The 16,470-nt window shown below is 41.1% G+C and overlaps 1 protein-coding gene across 1 annotated transcript in view; it reads left to right on the forward strand.

The window, feature by feature from the left end:
- The window catches only part of RAB10 (RAB10, member RAS oncogene family), a 67,258-nt gene extending 63,455 nt beyond the window's left edge, over positions 1–3,803 (forward strand). The window contains exon 6 of the mRNA XM_086325925.1: positions 1,266–3,803. Within this exon, the coding sequence (XP_086182051.1) occupies positions 1,266–1,349 (84 nt within the window). The 3' untranslated portion in view covers positions 1,350–3,803. The remainder of the gene's footprint in view (positions 1–1,265) is intronic.
- The last annotated feature ends 12,667 nt before the right edge of the window (positions 3,804–16,470 follow it).

Genomic DNA, 16,470 nt, shown 5'->3' on the forward strand with positions numbered 1-16,470 from the left:
TCATCCATCCATCTCATCCTCTGTCGTCCCCTTCTCCTCCTGCCCCCAATCCCTCCCAGCATCAGACTCTTTTCCAATGAGTCAACTCTTCGCATGAGGTGGCCAAAGTACTGGAGTTTCAGCTTTAGCATCAGTCCTTCCAAAGAAATACCAGGGCTGATCTCCTTCAGAATGGACTGGTTGGATCTCTTTGCAGTCCAAGGGACTCTCAAGAGTCTTGTCCAACACCACACTTCAAAAGCATCAATTCTTCGGCGCTCAGCCTTCTTCACAGTCCAAGTCTCACATCCATACATGCCCACAGGAAAAACCATAGCCTTGACTAGACAGACCTTTGTTGGCAAAGTAATGTCTCTGCTTTTGAATATGCTATCTAAGTTGGTCATAACTTTCCTTCCAAGGAGATATTCCTATTTTTCCCTCACATGACTAGGTAATATACACAGGTTTGATGTGAGTCCTGAATTCTCTGTTAGTCTTCCGGTATATTTAAATGGACATAAAATAGAGAAAATCTGATACAGTCCTGAAGGAGAAGCAAACATTATATAGGAGAAAAGGAGAAAATTTAATTGCTTCTGGTAACCTTTCTGTTTTTATACTTGAAATACCAATATCTGCCCCCACCCCAGATAAAATCATTCATAAATCCACCACCTAAGGGTTGCTACTGTTAAAATTTTGGCATCTCTTATTTTGATCTTTTCCTATATTGGCCTTTAACATGAATTATTCAACTTTGCATTCTGGCCCACTGTATTTCCTTCATTTAATGTTAGTATATCATCATAAAATTGCCTTTTTAAAACAACGCTATGGTAATACAAGCTCCAGTCTCAAAAGGCAAGTAAAATGAAACAGAAAAGGGCTATTTCACCTCTCTGATGATACAGCGTTAGTTTCATCATATGCATGAAATATGCATATGCACGGGTTTGTTTTTTTTTTTAAGTACTAAGTACTCAGGGCTCAGATCTAAGAGATAACATACCACTCATCACAAGAGGTAGGGTGGAGCAGATTTCAGAAGCTCAACAAAGGGAAGCCAGGAGGCCTGTGGACATTTCACAATTGGAAGAAGACAAAATGAAGGTCAAAAACAAAGCTTCCGTTTCTTTACTTTGCGTGGAGGAGAAAACGTATCTCATGTGACTGTAATTGCATCTTGTTACATAAATTAACATTTATGGGAATACTTCTGTTGAATCTTGGTGTATCCATGGCAGTGTTTTTCACGGGTTGCTCTCCTTGTGTGTTTGTTGCAGACCCCTGTAAAAGAGCCCAACAGTGAAAACGTAGATATCAGCAGTGGAGGAGGTGTGACAGGCTGGAAGAGCAAATGTTGCTGAGCGCTCTGCTGTTCCATCAGTTGCCATCCACCACCCTGTTTTCTCTTCTTGCTGCAAAATAAACCACTCTGTCCCATTTTTAACTCTTAAACAGATATTTTTGTTCCTCATCTTAACTCTCTAGTCCACCTGTTTTATTTGTTGTTTCATCTGTGACTGCTTGCTGACTTTATAATTTTCCTCAAACAAAAAATGTATAGAAGAATCATGTCTGTGAGTTCATTTTTAAATGTACTTGCTCAGCTCACCACTGCATTTCAGTTGTATTATAGTCCAATTCTTATCAACATTAAAACCTATAGCAATCATTTCAACTCTATTCTGCAAATTGTATAAGAATAAAAGTTAGAATTAACAATTTTATTTTGTACAACAGTGGAATTTTCTGTCATGGATAAATGTGCTTGAGTCCCTATAATCTATAGACATGTGATAGCAAAAGAAAAAAGCCAGGAAAACATTCATTTTCGCCTTGAATATGTAAATGGGATTAATTTTGTCCTGTGCCTTATGTGGAAAGGAACTTCTTTGGTTTTTCCTTTTTTTTGTTGTTTTGTTTTGGTGGAAGCATGTGCAGGAGACATATCATCGAAACATAAAGCATTAAAATGTTTGTGGTTTGCTTGGCTGTAATTTTCAAAGTAGTTAATTGAGGACAAAGGATAATACAGAAATGATCGCTTTGGTTTGCTGAGTCTCATTTTAAGTGGCCTTGATATTTAAAACTATTCCTGCCACCAATTCTTTTCCTTGGCCACTTTTTCCTCGTGTCTCTTCCTGCATGCTGCTTTATTTGCTTCTTCCCCACCACCCTGTGGTATGAGTTATTTAAAAATGAAAGGGGTAAACTAGTGGGTTTGTGGAGTTTAACATAAAGCACTGATTTAACTTGCTAAGTAAACTGAAAGATAAATCCTGACTGCCTACTATCCAATGTCAGTTAACCGTGTCCTCCCCTTCATTTTCTCAGTCCCCTAAAGCTTCTGTCCCGGATTCCTTCATTTGCTCTTGACTTCACGTTGCTCTTCTCTTCTCCCGCTTTGTTCCCTTCCTGTCTCTCTCCATTGAGTTTATGAAATGGAAGAGTTAATTGCATGCACTAGTGTTTGGAGGGTGTTGTGGTTTGTCTTTCTAACTAAGTGTATAGCCTATTCACTTTCCTAGAATAAATATCTTAACCTAAATTTGAATAGTCTCCATTTTGGCAACTCCTCTAGCAGTTTGGTAGCCCAAAATTGTTTTAAAAAGGTGGGAAGGAGGAGTGAAATTTATTAACACGTTTGCCAAATATATTGAGATTTGGCCTATGAAGAACACTTTTTCAGTGTTAAGTTGTCTTTACCTTAAGATTTAGAAGTACTTTAGGCTGTTACTGATTTTAAGTCCTGTCTTCACATCCCTTTGGGAAACTTGTATTACTCTGGATTTGAAAAAAAAGAACAACAAAGGCTTTTCATGTAAAGATAAGAAACTCTAGGCTCTCTCTTGCCCTGCCATTTTTTCCCCTTCATTTTTCTAGTTTTGCTTTACTGCTTATCATTAGGGTAGGGTAAATTAAGTTTGCTATGCTGCTAGCATCCTAAGATGATACCTTTGTTGAAATAATTGTGAATAGCATGATTCATTTCTAGCAGAGGCTGAGTTTAGGACAGCAGCTTCCATTGAAAAGTCTTTCTGTGTCGTGAATAGCATTTTAATGACCTCTTGGCTCACGTAAACAACACAGGGACATATCTGCTGTGAACATCCATGAATTTTCAGATAGTGCCCTAAAAGCGATTTTATATGCCTCACTGGTGGTTGTTGTTAGGTTTTCCCCTCACTTGACTTTATCATTGTTTACTACTAGTAAAAGCAGCATTGCCAAATAATCCCTAATTTTCCACTAAAAATAATAATGAAATGATGTTAAGCTTCTCAAAAGTTTTAGGTTAAACCTATTGTTGTTAGATTAATTTTTAATGTGTTTGTTGTTTTTCTTTATCTGGAATGTGGCAGTAGCTTTTTTACTTTTAACCCTCTTTAATCCTTACTCAATTCAGTGACTTAAGGTTTGAGAGCTAAACACTGGGATTTTTGGGTAACAGACTGACAGTTTTGTTGTTTGCAATAAATTATAATCGGCATTGTACATAGAAAGGATATGGCTACCTTTTGTTAAATCTGCACTTTCTAAATATCAAAAAAAAAAAGGGAAATGGAGTATAAATCAATTTTTGTATAACCTGTTTGAAACCTGAGTTTTATTTGCTTAATAATAGGGCTTTGCCCCTTTTTCTGTAAGTCTCTTGGGATCCTGTGTAGAAGCTGTTCTCATTAAACACCAAACAGTTAAGTCCATCCTCTGGTACTAGCTACAAATTCGGTTTCATATTCTACTTAACAATTTAAATAAACTGAAATATTTCTAGATGGTCTACTTATGTTCATATAAAAACAAAACTTGATTTCCAACTGCGTGACTTGGTTTTCATTTATTTATGGAGTCTAAGATGGAGGATTCCTTCTGAAAATAGTGCAGTAGCAAACTGGATATTAGAGGAACAGAAATAGAGGGGAATAACTTTTCAACTAGGGAAAGCTGGGAAGGCAATCTCAAGAGCTATTGTTGGAAGAAACTGCATTTTAAAAGCAGAATCATGCTGGCGTCGAGAGAGCACACGCAACTGTAGTCACTTGCCAGCCAACACTACTAGAATGTGCCAACCACAAGTGAAGTCAGCTGTTACTCAGGGGCACCAAGGTAAGGCTACCACACTGGGGAGAAATTCTTGTTTTAGCAGTGACTGTCCTCTTACCTGAAACATGTAAAGTGTTTCCCACTCTTTTTGTGAACCATAAGAAACAACTTTGGCTTTCTTTATATGTAGTATTGGTGAAAGAAATGTTTGATCATGTGTCGAGGCCTTATTAGTCAATAAATAAAGGTACACATTTGTTGACAAGATTATCTCTGCTGGACGGACATAGCAGAGGTTTTCTTATAACTGTAGTTTTTGGAAGGATCACCTAGAGTGATTTTAAATGCTTCCCTGTTTACCTCTCATCAGCACAGAATTTTATGTCTTAAGGTGGAGCCTATGATTGTGCCTTTGAGATTGGTATAGGGAAAGGACACAAGAGCCTCTGCTGTTAGGTTTACCTTGTAGTTTAGAAAGCAGAAGGAATTAGTAATCAGGCAGACGTATACAAGGGCCAAATAGTTGTGGTTTTAGGTGCTGTGTTAATAGAAGAGATTGAATTGGTGAGAATAGTTGGGATGGTTTTTGAAGGAGGAGGCACTGGAGTTGGGTTCTTAGATATGTGGATTGAATGAATGGGCTAAGGGGAGGGTAAGAAGGGATCACAAGCAAATTAGAAACATGCTTTGCTTGTGTGAAAAACCAGAAATCCAACTGGACAGTGTGATGGGGAGTCCTTGTGAGCCCTGCAGTGTGTTTGAGGAAAACAAGTATATAGATGGGCTGGAAGCAGAGGAACAAGGATTGTAAAGGTCAGATACAAGGTTGCTATTTTAATTCGAATTTGAGTTAAGATCTGACTAAAATGATGGCAGAGGGCAGGCTTTATGTACAGGGGATTATGTGAAGGAGTATTTCTTGCCTACTAGGAAATGGACTAGGTATTCGGACTAGGTATTCGTGGCACTGTTCTAGGTTCTTCGGGTTGTCATCGACAGCCTGGTGAAGTAGTACCCACTTTACAAAATAAACTGTTTCAGGTTAAGTGATTTGCTTAAGGTTGCACAGCCACTTGGTGCTGGAATCGAGTTTTGAAACCAAGCTACGGCCCAGTCTGCTTTCATCTTCTTCACCATATCACAGTTTCTCAGGATAAGGTCCTAAGCTTTGGTTGTTACAGTGATTATAATGGGGGTAATAAATATACGCTAGAGCCAGCAGAAAGAATGCCAGTGTAGCCTTAATCTTATCGAGTTAATGTAGCCATTTAGCCCGACCTTCGTACCTCTCACAAAGAACAATGCCCTTGAAAAGTGCTTAGCTCAGTTTACTGCTTTTCTTCTTTAAAACCTGTATCACCCCTTATTACCAGCTTGTCCTTTTTGTTTCCTCCTACTTCACACCACCTCTTGGCTGGAAGTAAATGATAATGCAGTTGCTTTTCACAGTTATCTTAATTGGCTTTCTGGGGCGATGTACTTTGAAGGGGACTCCTGTTACTTATTAATGGCTGCAGCAGTGAATAGTAGTAATGAAGTAAGTCAAAATATAGGGGAGGAAGGAAAAGGCAGCTGGGTATAGTTTATGCCAATCTCCTAGGTTGATACAAGATCAATATGACCCTAAGATTAAGAGCCACACAGGGGATATGAGTGCTCCAAGTGAAAGTGTTCTGCTGGGACATTGAAGTCCTAAACTTCAGCACCAAGACAAAAAGGTGATGTGTTCCTGCTGCACTTAAAGAGAGAATAACAGTTACAAAGGAAAGAAAATCTGTAGCACAGAACTCAGGAACTTCTAACATTAAATGTCATTGAACTACAAAGTGATAGAGGCTCTAATGCAAGTTAAGAGAAACCCAGATATTTATGTATCTTCTGACCAAGAACACAATACTTTCTATGCTGAGGCTGTGTCCTGTACCCGCCTCCCCCCACCACCAAAAATCAAATCTCAGTCGGATCAAATGTACCTAGATCCAACTACCAATTTTATAGGAACTCTGACAGGAATATATTAAATTACATCAATCAATAAAATCCAGACTAGTAAATTTTACAGGACAACTGATCCCAGTCTCTTCAATTAGTTTCACTGAGTTGGGGGAGAGAGATGGCAGATTAACAAAAGATGGAAAGAAAGAACAAGCAGAACTAAACCATAATGTGTTTAGGGAAGTACAGACATACTATAAGGAATATTAAGGAAATGACTAGGGTTGGTTTACCCGGTAAGTCATGGAGTTAAAAATCATGGGGGCACACAACAGGGTTTGGGGGACAGTAAAATCGTATCTTGGTCATGAATGTTGTTTACAAGGGTGTTTGCCTTATTACATATCTGCATGATTGTCAACGTGGGTTTTAAAATTTGTATTTACCTATAAAGGGTGCTGTGTGTTTAAAATGCTACACATTCTGCAGGAACAAGAACCAGTCTGAGACGCTGTGCAGCCAAGACCAGCACTCAATCAGGCTTAGCAGAATTGGTCTACCAAGGTGCTACAGTGCCTGCTGCTGAGTATCGCACTCCAAGAATTCTCACTGAAACTACAGCTGCCACCAATGCAAAATCTTTGCTCATTTCAGCCTCTGTTTCTTTGTTTCCGCAGCTTTTGCTGCAAAGCCTGGGTTAGTTGATGGAACCCGAATTCCAGGCAAGTGGGGGAAAGGGAGTGTCTTGTCTTCAGCTTCCAGAGTGGGTGTGATGTAGTCTCTCAGTCTGTCCAACTCTTGCGACCCCGTGGGCTGCAGCCTGCAAGGCTCCTCTGTCCATGGGATTCTTGAGGCAAGGATACTGGAGTGGGTTACTGTTTCCTTCCCCAGCCGATCTTTCCTACCCAGGAATCAAACCCGGGCAGGTCTCCCAAATTGCAAGCAGATTCTTTACCTACCAACTGAGCTACAAGGGTGGGCTCTAACTCAGAGGTGGGAAATTTGGGTGCTGGATAGACGAAAAGAATGATAAATGCCCCGTTTCAGTGCCATTCAAACTTTACTACACATTAGAATATGGGGGGAGTGCTTTTAAAAACACTAATGCCAAAGTTTTACCCCAGGCCAATTAACACAAGATCTCTCTGTTTTTTTTGTTTGACTTCTGTGTGATTGCATGTGCGGCCAAGCTCATGAACCAACCGGTGCCTACACCCTTACAAAGTATGGTCTTCAGGTCAGCCACGTCACCTGGGAGCTTGTTAGAAATGCAGAATCTCAGTTCCAGGCGTGCACAACCACACACCTCACACACTGGCTATACTGAATTAGAATCTGCTTTGAAATAGCCCTGGGTGATAACTCATGCACATACCAGTTTGAGAAGGGCTGTTCTTCCAAGGCCAGCTCAAGTCACACCAGTAAGGCTATTCCCTAGTCTGGAGCAGGGAAGTGACCACCCACTTCTCCTTTCTGTAGCACTTGAGTTACATTTCCCCTGGACATGTACTGCAGACTTCCTGGCTTGTGGTTAATTGTTTCCTGTTGGCTCGTCTCCTTCCCAGACTTGAAGCTCTGTTAGGCAGGGACCCTCCTCTCCTTCGTGTCTTCACAGTACTTAGCGCATGGCTGCCCATGAGGCAGGAGCTCAGGACGTGTGGTCAGTGAAGCAGTGATTTCCTTCTGCATCTTTCTCCTGCTGCACTGGCCTCCTTGTTTCCATCCCCATTTTCAGGCATTCACATCTGTATTCCATTTTAAAGGCAACTTCAAATATAACTTTAAAAGAACTTTAAAATTCAAGCCCGATCTATTCCTGCAACTACCTCCAGATACAGGATAAGCTGGTTGACTCCCATGGATCTCTGTTGTCTGTAAAAGGAAGTGAGCTAGGAAGCCCTCAGAGACGCAGTCCAGTTTAAATGTCCTGATTCTGTGGTTCCCTTCTGCCTAATTATGGCTATGAAGAAACTGTAAATTAAATACAGAGTTGCTGGAGCCACCTTGCGACCCTTCCTGGGAACTGCATTTCTTCATTGTGACACCAGAAACTTCCCCCAAGCCCATCGGTCGGAGATCCATTTTCAAGAATTTATGGGAAACGCAGCCACACAAAATTAAATTCCCTCTCTCAACCCCCAAAACGATGGGAGTAAAGGAGTTTACAAAGTATAATTCTACAAAGACCGGGGGGAAAAAAAGGCAAGAGATCTGTAAGAATTTAAAATTTTATTTATGCAAAAATTGACCTGTGTTTTAGGTGGGAGATAGAAAACAGCTAACTAGGGAAGAAATGACAATCTTAAGTGTTGAATGTCAATAAAAAGTGAGCAGATTTTTTCTGAATCCCACAAGTTGCAGAATTTAGAGGTACTGGGGACTGCAGAGAAGATAAACATGTGGCAATGGGTTAAAAATGGGGATGAGTAGAAAGTCTGTATATGAAGTAATGGGATCCTGAGGTGTCTATGCTCACCCTTCACAGCCAGGAGTTGCTACCACCCTTCCTAGGGGCTTCACATGGGCAGAAATGCAGTGACAGAGCCTCCAGACCCGGTACGGGGGAAAAGTGGGGATGAGTCATAGGATCAAATACCAGGACTTTCGTGAACATCTGCATCTTGAACAATGAGCTCCTCTCAGATTCTTTCCTTCCTTATCCCTTCCCTCTCCCAGAACTTTGGCAGCCAGGCCGAAAATTAGGAATGTCCTCTCTGGAAATCTGGCCCAAGAGAAAAGACTCACAAATGCTGTCCGTGGAGGTTTGCCAACTAAAAGGTAGGCTCATTGCAGATATTCTATGTTGAAGGTCTCCAGTCATCAAGATAGATGGACATAGGTAAAGTTTCTCGTCTACCTAGTATATATAAGATCATTCAAACAGAAATATATAGACAAATCAATAAAAATCCGCATGCCTGACACTCAGACCTAACAGATATTTGCATTCAATCAGAATATTCAGTTCTTCATGTTAACATAAATGAGAGAATAAAACAACAACAAAACCAAAAAAGGAAATAAAGGGAAAGCAAAGCAGAATATCAAAGAAAAAGCTAAACTCACTTTAATTAATATTCTTGGATAGGAGATGACATTGAATCCAAAAACCACAAGATGAGGGTTCACTAAAAAGGAAATGAGATAGGATTCTCTAAAATAAAAACTGTCAACTGAAATAAAAGATTCAGGAGAAGAATTAGGTAAGTCAAGGAAATCTCCCCAAATTAAAAAACACACACACAAAAGAGTGAGAAATGGAACACAGGAGGAAATGATAAGAAATTTAGAGGGCCAATCTAAAGGCCAAAATCTGATTAGCTGGAACTCTAGAAAAAGAAAATAGGAAAACAGAAGGAAAGTGATTATCAGAGAAAAGATATGAGAACTTCCCAGAATTGAGGGATTTTAGTCTCCAGATTGGCCTAGCACAAAAACCAAAAAATTATCTGCACTGATCATGACATTTTGAAACTCCAAGGATAAAAGAAAAATTTTTTTTAAATCCAGAGGAGAAAAATAGGTCACATATAAAAGAATCAAGAACCTGAATGTATATAAATGTTCCTCAAGTAATATGGAGACCTAGAAAACAACTCTGAGTGAAAGGATATTCTATGTAGAATTCTACACTCATTCTAATTACCTGTCAGATGTAAAGTGATGTACCCAAATAGGCAAACAGCTAAATGTTTCCTTCCCTTGTTTGACTTCTCAGGAATCTATTGGAGGACATACTCTAGCCAAAGGAACAAGTGTACCGGGAAAGAGGGAGATCCTGTGGGGCTGTGCCACTGGCCTAGGAAACAACGGATCTCGAGTGGACCCCAAGGATGTGGTTTCCAGAAACACAATGGGAGAAATAACATTGACAGGTGATGGACACTACAGAGCTGATGGTCCATGTGAAGACTAAGGAGAGCCCTTCTAGTTAGGGAGCAGGCTCTGAGAGCAGGGATAAAATCTGCCTGGTTTACCACTGGATCTCCAGTGCCTGACTCTTCCTGGACCATAGTAGCTGCCCAGTCAATCATGCTAAAGGGCTGAATGAATGAACACATAAATGAGAATTGATCAAGCTTCACATATGTGCTTTGAGCCAGGCAACACAGCAGACACCTAGAAATGCAGGATAATATTAAATGCATAGCCTGGGACTTCCCTGGTGATCCAGTGGCTAAGATTCCAAGCACCCAATGCAGGAGGCCCAGGTTCGATCGCTGGTCAGGGAATTAGGTCCCACACGCTGCAATTGGGAGTTCAAGTGTCTCAACTAAGACCTGGTGCAGCCAAATCAATATTAAAAATAAATAAATGCACAGTCAAATTCTCAAAAAAGCAAGGGCAACTAAGGGACAAATAGGTCACTTAGAAATCATATTGCAGGGCTTTAGTTTACACATACAAAAGAGGCAACATGACAGCTCATGATCACACAGCTGATAATAACTGAGTGGGGTTGCAGGGAGCCTGGGTAGCCCTCCTCCCAATCCAGGGTGTGTCCACTCTATCCTGGTGCCTCTCCACTTCCTTGAGGACTAGAAGAACCAAGTACAGGGCTGTGACGGTGTTAAAACCTCCACTGCTAGGCTGTGATAAATCCAGTGAGATGCACAAGGCAGGGCTCAAACAGTCCCTTGAGTTTCCCCTTTTAAACCGGTGACAGTAATTAAAGAGAATAACACTGACTGGAGAAGTCTGAAAGAAAATGCTTTCTAGAGAAGTGGAAAACTAGAAGAGGGGAAATCTCTTTTCATGTTTCACACCAGAGTAGGGCAAACAACAGCTTGAAACATGCTGGAAGGTCTCTAATAGTTACCCAAAAGTAAAGCACCCTCCCTTGATTCCAGTCTCCACATCCCTCTCCAGCTCCCATCCATTTCTCTATTCCCTTTCATAGCAAAACTCCCTGAAGGGCTGTCTACTCGTCTCTGCTGCTTCTCCTTGAATCAATTAAGTCAACGCTGCATCCCCATCCCCTGTCAGGATAGTTCTTGCTGGGGTCACAGCAGTGCCGAACCTGAGATGTTGATTCATTCCTGTCTCACTCCTTCCTGAAACATCTTCACTTGGCTCCCAGGACACCACTTTCTCCCTCCCTCCCTTGTCCTCCTCAGACTTGCTGTGTCCTCTTCATCGTCTTGACCTCTAAGTCTTGAAGTGTCTCAGAACTCAGTTCTCAGACCACTTCTTTCCCCTTTACCTACACTGATGCCCCAATGAACTTCATCCAAGTTCATGGCTTTAGACACCCTGATGTCTTGATGACTCCAATAGCTCCACAACTCCAAACTCATCCACTGCCTGTTCAAACACCCGCTGCTGTAACTGTCCTAAAGGAATCTCTGGATTTCCCTGCCCAACTCTTCCATGGCCTTCCCCATTTCAGAAAACAACGAAGTCATAACCTCCAGTTGCTCCAACCATCCTCGAATTCTCCTTCTCTCACACCTCAAACCCAATCCATCAAATCCCACTGGTTGAACCTTCAAAATACACCTAGAACCCCCCTGCCTCCCCCATCACCACAGTTCTACCGAGGCCAGCATCCATCAGCTCCAGCAGAAAGAGCCCTGCTGGGTCTGCTTCTCGCCTGCCCATGGGCTCTTCTCAATGCTGTGGATGGTGACCTCTGAAGACATTTAGATTACATCATGCTTCGTTGCAAAATACTTCAAAGGCTTCGTATCTCACCAAAATAAAAACGCAAATCCTTAAAATCTCCCCCATCGCCCCTCCTCCCATTCTGACCATGCTCTGCCTCAGGACCTTTGCATTCACTGTTTCTTCTGTTTGAGAAACTCATCTTCCATAAGTCAAAACAGCTCACACCATCATTTCTTTCTGGTCCCTGCCTGAATGTCCCCTTATCACTCATGCCTTCCCTGGCCACTCTGCACAGAACAGCAACAACCACCCCAGCCCTGGATTCCCTACCCTTTTCTCCTTGCTTTCTGTTTTCTTGCATAGTTCTTCCCAGCACCTGACATGTTAGAATTTACTTGTTCAGTAGTTTATAGCCTGTCTCCCCACTGGGCTAGAAGCTCTGTATAGGCAGGGACTCCTCTTACTCCCTGCTGTGTCTGCAGTACAGTAAGTCCCCCCCACACGAATGAGTTCCATTCCAAGTGCGTGTTTGTAAGTCCAATTTGTTCGTAAGTCCAACAAGATTAATAAGGGTACCCAGCTAGTACAATCAGTTATATCGTACTGTACTGTTATAGGTTTATAATACTGTTACAGGTTTTCACACAAATGATATGTAAAAAACAAAGACAAGAAATGAAGAAAGTATTTTTAATCTTACAGTACAGTGCCTTGAAAAGTACAATAGTTCCAGCTACCGCACCCCTGCCTTTATGCTTGCTTCTGGACATCCTGGGTTTGAAATAAAGATACTGCACTACTGTGTTCTATCCGGTACTGTACGGTATACAGAAGCTCAACCACTTGTAGAGGACGCACACATGTGACAATGTATGCCAGAAATGTGAACTTACAATACTGGACATGCGAATGCGTGTCCACATCTTTGAAAGTTCGCAACTTGAAGGTTCATATGTAGGGAACGTACTGTACCTTGTGGACTTGGCACGTGGAAGACACTCAGTAAGTATTTGCTGAATGAATGAACCTGATCTCTCATGCCCCTATTTTCTGCTGGGAAGTTCTCAGTGAGAAAACGGGACTGCAAAGCAGACATTCTTGTGGTATTTTCTTAGGATCATGGAGGGATTCCTAGGGTCCCCAAAGATGCTAGTTTCAGCCCTCAAAGGGAAAGGGCTGGACACAGTGCACCGTAATTCCCTGCTATGCCATCCACTTTTTATAATCTGATTTCAGTTAATTCTGACTTTAGATACAGCCTCCATGAGGTAGGTGTTATTGTCCCCATTTGGCAAGTGAATGAATATCGAGCTGGCCAAAAAGTTCATTCAGGGTTTTCCATCCCATCACGTCTTATGCCTAAGTGAAAGTGCTAGTCACTCAGGTGTGCCTGGCTCTTTGTGACCCCATGGACTGTAGCCCACCACGCTCCTCTGTCCATGGAATTCTCCAGGCAAGAATACTGGAGTGAATTGCTATTTCCTTCTCCAGGGGATCTTCCCAACCCAGGGATTGAACTGGGGTCTCCTACATTGCAGGCAGACTCTTTACCGACTGAGCCAACAGGGAAGACCCAGTGAAAGTGTTAGTCACTCAGTTGAGTTCAGCTCTTTGTGATCCCATGGACTGTAGCCCACCAGGCTCCTCTGTCCATGGAATTCTCCAGGGACGAATACTGGAGTGGGTTGCCACTGCCTTCTCTAGGGGATCTTCCCAACCTAGGGATTAACTCAGTACAAACTTTTGACCAACCCAATACAAACTCAGCAAATTATGCAACTTGTCAGAATCATGCTAGCAGAGAGAAAAACTCAGGCCCTATCCCAGGTGGGTCTGATTCCCATGTCTGGGTGCTTACCTTCCCTGGGAGTCCATGTCCTAATGGAGGGCACTTTTGCTCCTTGATATCTGTTGTAAAAATAGAGCAGTACTTTAGAAAATAATACGAGATGTGTATATACTATAATATTACCACTGAATATGGGTATCTTGTACCTCATAGAGGTATATTATATACAACTGATTAGAGTTTACAATTCCTTTTTTTAAACTGATTAAATGTCTTTATTAAAATTTGAATTCCCATAATATTGTAATGACTGTAATGAAAAGTGCTCACATAAGTAGCAAATAGAATAGACTCTGGTCATTTATGAAATAGCATTATATGAAACAAGTCTCAGTAAGATTGAAATATTAAAAGCATCCTCTCTGACCACAACGGAATGAAACTAGAAATCAGTAATAGAAGGGGAACTGGAAATTTTACAAATATATGAAAATTAAACAATGTATTCTGTTTTTTAAATTAAGGTATAACTGATATATAACATAATATTCAAGTGCACAACATAATGATTTGATGTATGTGTACATTGCAAGACTATTACTACAATAAATCTAGTTAACATCCTGTACCAGACATAGCTGCAAGATTGTTTTTCCTTGTGATGAGAATTTTTAAGATCTACTCTCTAAGCAACTGTTAAATATACTATACAGTGTTATTAACCACTGTCATGATCATGTACATTACATCCCTGGACTTATTTTATAACTAGAAGTCTGCACCTTTTGACCACCTTCACTCATTCCACTCTACCTCTCAACCCTCTGTTTCTGGTAACCATCAATCTGTTCTCTGTATCTATGAGCTCCTTTTTCATTTGTCTTAGATTCCACTATTAAGTGAGATCGTACAGTATTTGTCACTCAGCATAATGCCTTTCATGTTGACAAGAATTGCAGGATTTTCTTCTTTTTATGGTTGAGTAATATTCCATTGCCTTGGAAACGAACAGAGATCATTCTGTCGTTTTTGAGATTGCATCCAAGTACTGAATTTCGGACTCTCTTGTTGACCATGATGGCTACTCCATTTCTTCTAAGGGATTCCTGCCCACAGTAGTAGATATAATGGTCATCTGAGTTAAATTCACCCATTCCAGTCCATTTTAGTTTGCTGATTCCTAGAATGTCGATGTTCACCCTTGCCATCTCCTGTTTGACCACTTCCAATTTGCTTCGATTCATGGACCTGACATTCAATATGCCAGCAAATTTGGAAAACTCAGCAGTGGCCACAGGACCGGAAAATGTCAGTTTTCATTCCAATCCCAAAGAAAGACAATGCCGAAGAATGCTCAAACTACTGCACAATTGCACTCATCTCACATGCTAGTGAAGTAATGCTAACAATTCTCCAAGCCAGACTTCAGCAGTACGTGAACCGTGAACTTCCAGATGTTTAAGCTGGTTTTAGAAAAGGCAGAGGAACCAGAGATCAAATGGCCAACATCCGCTTGATCATTGGAAAAGCAAGAGAGTTCCAGAAAAACATCTATTTTTGCTTTATTGACTATGCCAAAGTCTTTGACTGTGTGGATCACAATAAACTGTGGAAAATTCTGAAAGAGATGGGAATACCAGACCACCTGACCTGCCTCTTGAGAAACCTATATGCAGGTCAGGAAGCAAGTTAGAACTGGACATGGAACAACAGACTGATTCCAATTAGGAAAAGGAGGACGTCAAGGCTGTATATTGTCACCCTGTTTATTTAACTTCTATGCAGAGTACATCATGAGAAACGTTGGGCTGGAAGAAGCACAAGCTGGAATCAAGATTTCCGGGAGAAATATCAGTAACCTCAGATATGCAGATGACACCACCCTTATGGCAGAAAGTGAAGAGGAACTAAAAAGCCTCTTGATGAAAGTGAAAAGAGGAGAGTAAAAAAGTTGGCTTAAAACTCAACATTCAGAAAACTAAGATCATGGCATCCGGTCCCATCACTTCATGGGAAATAGATGGGGAAAAGGTGGAAACAGTGTCAGACTTTATTTTTCTGGGCTCCAAAATCCCTGCAGATGTTGATTGCAGCCATGAAATTAAAAGACGCTTACTCTTTGGAAGGAAAGTTATGACCAACCTAGATAGCATATTGAAAAGCAGAGACATTACTTTGCCAACAAAGGTCCATCTAGTCAAGGCTATGGTTTTTCCTGTGGTCATGTATGGATGTGAGAGTCGGACTGTGAAGAAAGCTGAGTGCCAAAGAATTGATGCTTTTGAACTGTGGTGTTGGAGAAGACTCTTGAGAGTCCCTTGGACTGCAAGGAGATCCAACCAGTCCATCCTAAAGGAGATCAGTCCTGGGTGTGCATTGGAAGGACTGATGCTGAAGCTGAAACTCCAGTACTTTGGCCACCTCGTGCGAAGAGTTGACTCATTGGAAAAGACCCTGATGCTGGGAGGGATTGGGGGCAGGAGGAGAAGGGGACAACAGAGGATGAAATGGCTGGATGGCATCACCGACTCAATGGATGTGAGTTTGAGTGAACTCCAGGAGTTGGTGATGGACAGGGAGGCCTGGCGTGCTGTGATTCATGGGGTCTCAAAGAGTCGGACACGACTGAGCGACTGAACTGAACTGAATATTCCATTGTATTGCATGTGTGTATATGTCTATCATTCTCTTTGTCCATTGACAGACATTGGGGTTATTTCCACGTCTTGGCTATTGTAAATAATATTGTAAGGAACACGGGGGTTTAGATACCCTTTCCAGTTAGTGTGTTGTTCTTTCAGATAAATACTCATGGTGGAATTGCCAGATCATTTGATAGTTCTATTTAAAATATTTTGAGGAAACTTCATACTGTTTTCCACAGTGGCTACACCAATTCATATTTGCACCTACACTGCTTGGGGCTTCTCTTTTCTCCATACCCTGCTAACATTTGTTATTTTTTCTTTTTGATAACAGTAATTCTAATAAGTGTGAGGTGATATCTCACTGTGATTTTTATTTGTATTTCTCTAATTAGTGATGTTGAATATGTGTTCTTTAGAAAAATGTATTTTGAGATCCTCTGCCAATTTTTAAATTGGGTTATT

Source organism: Bos grunniens, chromosome 11 (genome assembly GCF_055505025.1).
Source record: "Bos grunniens cultivar Pamir isolate PY7600 chromosome 11, Bosgru_T2T1.0, whole genome shotgun sequence".
In the NCBI taxonomy this organism is placed as follows: Eukaryota; Metazoa; Chordata; class Mammalia; order Artiodactyla; family Bovidae; genus Bos; species Bos grunniens.